We start from the raw sequence: 6,844 nt of genomic DNA on the forward strand, positions 1-6,844 counted from the left end.
TGTTATTCGAGTTCATGTTCTTGATTCTTCTTCATCTGCAATTCACGATAAGCTGAGTGATTTTGATCAATTTTAACTTTGTGATCATCGATTTCGGTAGAGGTTCAAGTGTTCAACGATTTCTTCTAATCCTCATCTTCAACAATTGTTTACGATCTTTCAAGCCGTGAATTTTACTCAACGTCATGAAATCGTCAATTGATCAAGGTTTGAGTTTTCATCGATTTCACTGTTAGTTGCATATAACGTATTCAATTTTTAACCTAGTTCATGAATTGAATCATCAACTATTATCGATTTCTCCAATTTTATATTTGTATGATTTGTGATTTCAGAAATCAAACATCATCTTTTGTTGAGACATCCAATTCAGCAATCAAAGATCATTTGTTGTTGAATTTGTTTGAGCTAGAAAACAATTTAATCTATAATATGTTGTTTGTCAATGCATCACCTATTTCATTGTTTGTTTTTTAACTTTTCATTTAATCATTATGTTTTTCAGTAATATGTCATCTGTTTTCTTTTGATTAACATCTATTTGCTTTTCATTAACATCATCTTAGTGATAAGTTCATGAGACTGCATGTTATTCTTATAGAATATTTTACATACATTGATATATCAATAATGATAACAGTTATGGATGATTTGGATATGCATGACATCGAAAACAATCATCTTGATGAAGAAAATCATCAGTTCGGTTATACTGATTCAGAGTTTCTTCATAACGAGGAAAATCAATCGGAAACCCAAGGTAATCATTGTTTTCATTGTTATTTGCATATAACATATTCAATTTTTAATGTAGTAACAATTATGTATGATTTAGATATGAATGACATCGGAAATGATCATTACGATGAAGAAAATCATCAATTCAGATATGGTGATTCAGAGATTCTGGATAATGATGGAAATCAATTGGAAATCCAAGGTAATTCTGTTACTGATATCGGTTATTCTTTATAGAATGATGGTGATAAGTTCATGTTACTGCATATTATGCTTATAGAATAATGCACATATAAGATTGTGGTTTTTTATGATTACATTCATATGAATGCAAATTATTATGATTATATGTTAACATGGTAGGATATTCTTTTTTATAGTTCAAAGTGACAATGTTGCAGCACAATATGGCTCTTGCAAACAATTCATTGGAGCTGATGGTTCTTTATTTTGGATTCCAGAGGTTGAACCTGGTTGGATACCTACTTTGGGTTCAATTTTTAAAGATATCAAAGATGCTATTAAGTGGTATAAAGGATATGCATTAAGATCTGGTTTTGATATTAGAAAATCAACAGAGAGGAAAAAGAGTGGAATCACAACTTCGAAATATTTTATATGCAATAGAGGGGGATTGCCAAACACTTCTACCTTAGACACAATTAGTGATGATCATAATAAGCAATTGAGAAATAGTAATTGTAAACGCACAAATTGCAAAGCTTTTGTTGCATTCAAAGCTATACCACATTCTTCAGAAGTTTACCTGTGGCGCTTTGAACAACAACACAACCACAAATTGATCAATCAAGATTGTATGCATCTTTCAAGAGCTAAACGTCAGTTGAATGTTGTTGATCAAGCTTTTATAGTGCAAAGGTGGGGGCAACTACAGCATATAGACTAATGTGCGTTATAAAAGGAGGATGTGAATTTGTTGATGGAATAGAGATAGATTGGAAAATTTTTAAAAGGGATATAAATTGTCACATCGGGGGCACTGATGCAAATTTGTTGATTACAAAGCTTCAGAATCGTAAAGAGAATGTTACAAATTTTACATACGAATACAGATGTGACAAGAAGCGGTTAAATGCTCTATTTTGGGCTGATGACACTTCAAAACAAAACTTTGAGTTATTTGGGGACGTTGTTTCGTTTGACGCAACATATCGTACAAACAAGTATTTATTCTAGAAATATAAACGTTTTTAGTTATATATTCTAATGGTATTTTTTTGTGTTTTTTTAGGTATTGTATGGTATTTGTACCTTTTACTGGCATTGATAATCACAAAAGGTGCGTCACTTTTGGAGCTGGTTTGTTGTGTAGAGAAGATACAAATTCCTATATTTGGTTACTTCGGTCATTCTTGAAGTGTTTTGGAAAAGCACCAATCATGGTCGTGACCGATCAAGATCCAGCAATGAAAAAAGCTATTGAGATAGTATTTCCATACACAAAACATAGATTTTGTATGTGGCATATCACAAGTAAACTTCCATTGAAGGTACTAACATTATTGTTATATTCTTATCAGAATATTAAATGAAATATTTTTTGTAATTAGGATAATAGATTAAATGAAATGCCTTTTTATACTATATTATATTCTAACAGAATAATATATGAATTGTTTTTGAAGGTAAGTTGGGAAACAATGAATGAATCAGATTTTAAGGCGGACTTCAATAGTATAGTATGGGACTCCAAAATTGATGTCAATGAGTTTGAAATGAGATAGGATGCATTAATGGTAAAATATAAGTTGCAAGACAATAAATGGATGAAAGATATGTTTGATTTGAGAAGCAGTTGGATTCCAGCCTATTTTAAAGATGTACCGATGTCAGGTCTAATGAGAACAACTTCTCGGTCAGAAAGTGAGAATTCAGCATTCAATAGGGTATCGCATCATGGTTATACGTTAAACAATTTTATGAATGCTTTTGAGTCTGTTATGGAAAGGCAAAGGAATAATCAGATCAAATTTGATTTTGATACATCTACTATAGTTCCAATCATCAAAACACCTCTTGAAGATATGGAGAAACATGCATCTATGGTATACACCAGGACTATTTTTCTAATGGTGCAGAGGGAGATTCTTCATTCACTTGTTTCTTGTTCACAGAAGAGTGTTACATCAGGCGTTGTTTCTGACATATGCATTGTCAAACAGAAAAGGACAAATATATCAAAGAAGAAGGTATTAGTTGAGAAAAAAAAAGTTGACATCGATTCTGAATGGAATTTTAACACAAGTGAATGTGATTTTGAGGTAATGTTGACATTTTAGAATATACTTAATATTCTAATAATTTTGAAAAAATATTCTAATTTTTCTTTTTTGAATATGCTTATTATGCTAATACTTTTTGAAACAGGTTGAATTCAACAGAGAAGATCTAACGGTGAAATGTTCATGCATGCTTTTTGAGCGGTTTGGAATTTTTTGTAGACACATCTTCTGTATTCTAAAGATTTATGACATACAAGAGATTCCGTCAAGATACATTCTTAAGAGATGGAGAAGAGATATTATCCCCACCACAGTTTTGAAAAGGACGTTTAGATATAGTGATTCGTCTGGAAATGTTGAGAAGGTTGCATACAAAGCTTTTTCCATGCTTGATCAATGCCTGTCTTGATTAAGTAATGATGAAAAGAAGTTAGAAGAGTTCATGCAGAAGCTTGAAGTTTTTATGAGTGATATTGGTGAACAAGGTTCAGACAAATTACCGGTTACAAAAGAAGATCATATTGATAAACTTTACGGAGCTACTACGAATCCTGAAGTTGTTGATGTTGAAAATCCACCTATGGTGAAGAATAAAGGTTCTGGTACAGGAAAACGTTTAAAAAGTGCTTTGGAGAAGGCTACTATTCAAGGTAACAAGCAATCAAGATCATGAAAAACATGTGGGGTTAAAGGGCATAATTCAAGGAAATGTTTGACATTGTTGAATAACTCCAAGGTACAAAGTGCATAGTTGTGTCTAGAAATATATTTCGATTTTTTTTGTATTTCAATAAAGTTCAATAATACCATATAGATAAAAGTTTGAATTTTTTAGTTTGGATTTTTTTCTACTGTTTTGGTTTGTGATGATGTATGAGACATTTGGGTTGTGATGATGTGTTATACATTTGAGAACATATTGATTCTTCTAATATTTTCAATCTTTAATTTTTTGAAGTATATACGAATGATTGCAGTATAATGCTTTGTTATCAAAATATTATAATACAAGATTATGCATGTAAGAATGTTATATAGTTATATGCAACATCTAATATTATTCTAATAGAATACTGATGCCATTATACATTATTCTATTAGAATATTCTACCATGGTCATTAAGAAGTGATCATAATACCTAGTATACATTAAGCATTAATCACCTAATAAACCATATCATTAAGAAGTGATCATAATACATACTATACATTAAGCATTAATCACCTAATAAACCATATCAAGTTTCTTACATAATACTAGGCATCATTTTTTTTGTCTAATTTGTTCAAAATAATACAGATATTAGAAAAGAAATTGTTGTTAAGTCACCATAACTACATTTATAAAATTCCAAACTTCTATCAAATTCTATTACCCATTTCCAATTCATCCATCCTTTGGATACCTTCCTCTAACATCTTTTTTCTAGTCGCATGATCAAATTTTCCAAATTCGATTGCCTCTTTGATAACTCTATCCTTGTGGTTGTTGATTTCATGTGTAGCAATCTTAACAACATATAAGGCACGTAATTTTACAAATTGAACAGCTTGCACATCACTGCCTTTTTCCATTTCCACATTCCACTTTCCTTGCTTTTCTCCACAATATTTTTCCATATGTCTCATTAAAAGTGCTCCATTCTCTGTTGTCAACTCCTTTGTGTTCCAGTCAATTTTCATCATCTTCACTGTTGTTGATCGCAAACCTTTGATTTTATTGATGATAAATGTAGTTTTCTCCAAATATCGTATAAAGTACAATTTCTGCAATGTATATTAACAAAATTACATTATTAAATATATTATATTGTAACTTTAATACAATTAATAAAAGTAAATGAAAACTTACTAATGATGTTGGTGTCATTCCATAAGTTTTTTCTAAAGATTTTGTTTGTATGTTGTCTATAATATGAACTTGTGGATATGTTAGGTTGAAAACAACAGCATACATCTGATCACCGTTATGTATTGGGAAAACCACTTGCAATTCCAACAAATTCATATCCACTTGTTCGGATTTTTGAATAATCTTCTTGTAATTTGTTGCATTTGCCTTTCCATCCTCAAGTTCCTTCATCCATCCATCAAACACTTGATGATCTTCACTAACCTTGTCCAAATCAAATAAGCTTTTTCCAGTTTTGGGTAAACCAAACACTTTATGAATTTTTTCCTTTGTGATCTTTATTCTTTTTCCTTTAATCAGAATACTGTTTGTGCCTTCATCGTAATGCTTAAGCACAAAATGGCAAAGTTTTAAGGGAATACTCTTAATGTTGATCTTCAAAAAGGCTTTAAATCCCATCCGTTTCACCCAATCTTTTTGTTCTGATGTCAAAGAACTTACAGCATCTGTCATCAATCCAGGTGTTGATCTAGTGTTTATTGAAGGCAACTCCTTCAATATATCTTTCACAGTCTTTTGCTCTTTCACGGTTTTTTGTTTCTTTACTGCTGCACGATTGTCCCCACTATTCGTCTTCCGTTTTCCTTCTTTAATCTTTGTCACTACAAAGTAATATTCCAAACAGAATATTATACATATGCACTTATTATATCAGAATATTCTATGAAATTTAATCCAAAAATACTATATCATCTAAGTAAAATGTAAATATTTATTCAAAATATATTATTTATAAATATTTAAACTCAAATGTTGCAAAATCCTATATCAGCCAAGTAAAACAACAAAAAAAATCAAGTATAACATGATTTATGATATAATATTATATAGAATGTGTAATATGAACCATAAATATTTCATATCATAGAAACATACTTTCACATCAATAAACAATAGAAAAATATTTTCACATCAAAATACCAAGAATTTTCAGTTATGATCCATAAGCAATTGATGTCAAACATAATATTGTTCCATAATATTGGAATTGTAAAGTATAAAATCATAATGATGTAAAATGCTTATGCTAACTCTAATTGTAAATGCATAATCAATAATAACAAATATGAATTTTATCTATATATGACATTCTTGCTATTAGAATAACATTAATACACAAGATATTATAGTACAAATACAATAATTGATGATATATCTTTTTTTTCTTTGGCTTTTGGTGTTGTACTGGCTGATTCATCAATAAGCTTCAATGATTTTCTTCTTTCAATTAGTCGTTCGGCTATTGAAGTTTTTTCATGAGTTTTATCCATATACAACCTTCTTGCTGTTTATTGTCATTTTCATAATCAAATTAGGAAATAATAATTGATTTATCATATCCAAATATCTAGAGTAACATTTAAAAATATTCTACTAGAATAAGATTAATAGAACATAGAAAAACATTAATAGAATATAGAATATTTTATTTGTAATACATAGAATAACATAAACAAATGAGATAAATATTTTATTAGAAAATATTGAATACACAATATATCATTTATTCTTTTATATTTTATTATAATACATAGAATAGTTTATTAAAGTATATAGAATAACAGAAACAAATTAGATTAACAATTGAAAATATTATATTAGAATAAAATTAATAGAATATAGAAAAACAATAATAGAATATAGAATATTTTATTATAATACATAGAATAACAGAAATAAATGAGGTAAATATTTTTATTAGAATAGAATAATTGATGATATACCTTTTTTTTGTTTTTCTTTTGATGATGTAGTTGTTAATTGATTGATCGACTTCGATGATTTTCTTTTTTGAACCAACTGTTTGCCTGTTGAAGTTTCAACCTCACTACTTTTATCCAGTGTCATCATTTTTATTTTTGATTTTGTCATTCTTGTTATAATATTATCTGCATGAAAATAATTAATGTTAAATACAATTTAAATGTAATCTGTAATAGAAAAACACTTA

General features: G+C 29.0%; 1 protein-coding gene across 1 annotated transcript; it reads left to right on the forward strand.

The window, feature by feature from the left end:
- The first annotated feature begins 630 nt into the window (after positions 1-630).
- On the forward strand, positions 631-3,654 carry LOC145035419 (protein FAR1-RELATED SEQUENCE 5-like). The gene is made up of 9 exons (XM_078983964.1): positions 631-760; positions 836-940; positions 1,119-1,617; positions 1,713-1,922; positions 1,991-2,186; positions 2,310-2,384; positions 2,484-3,020; positions 3,127-3,345; positions 3,412-3,654. The coding sequence occupies exons 1-9, from the start codon at positions 631-633 to the stop codon at positions 3,652-3,654; spliced, it is 2,214 nt and encodes a 737-aa protein (XP_078840090.1).
- The last annotated feature ends 3,190 nt before the right edge of the window (positions 3,655-6,844 follow it).

Source organism: Lactuca saligna, chromosome 3, assembly GCF_052625555.1.
Source record: "Lactuca saligna cultivar CGN05327 chromosome 3, ASM5262555v1, whole genome shotgun sequence".
NCBI classification, from domain to species: Eukaryota; Viridiplantae; Streptophyta; class Magnoliopsida; order Asterales; family Asteraceae; genus Lactuca; species Lactuca saligna.

Excerpts from the sequence above, each read along its gene's own strand:
- LOC145035419 (XM_078983964.1), top strand. The coding sequence starts at position 631 with ATGATAACAGTTATGGATGATTTGGATATGCATGACATCGAAAACAAT. Across the intron at positions 2,187-2,309 it reads TGAAAAAAGCTATTGAGATA|GATAATAGATTAAATGAAAT; the intron begins GTATTTCCATAC and ends TTTTGTAATTAG. Across the intron at positions 3,021-3,126 it reads CAAGTGAATGTGATTTTGAG|GTTGAATTCAACAGAGAAGA; the intron begins GTAATGTTGACA and ends TTTTTGAAACAG.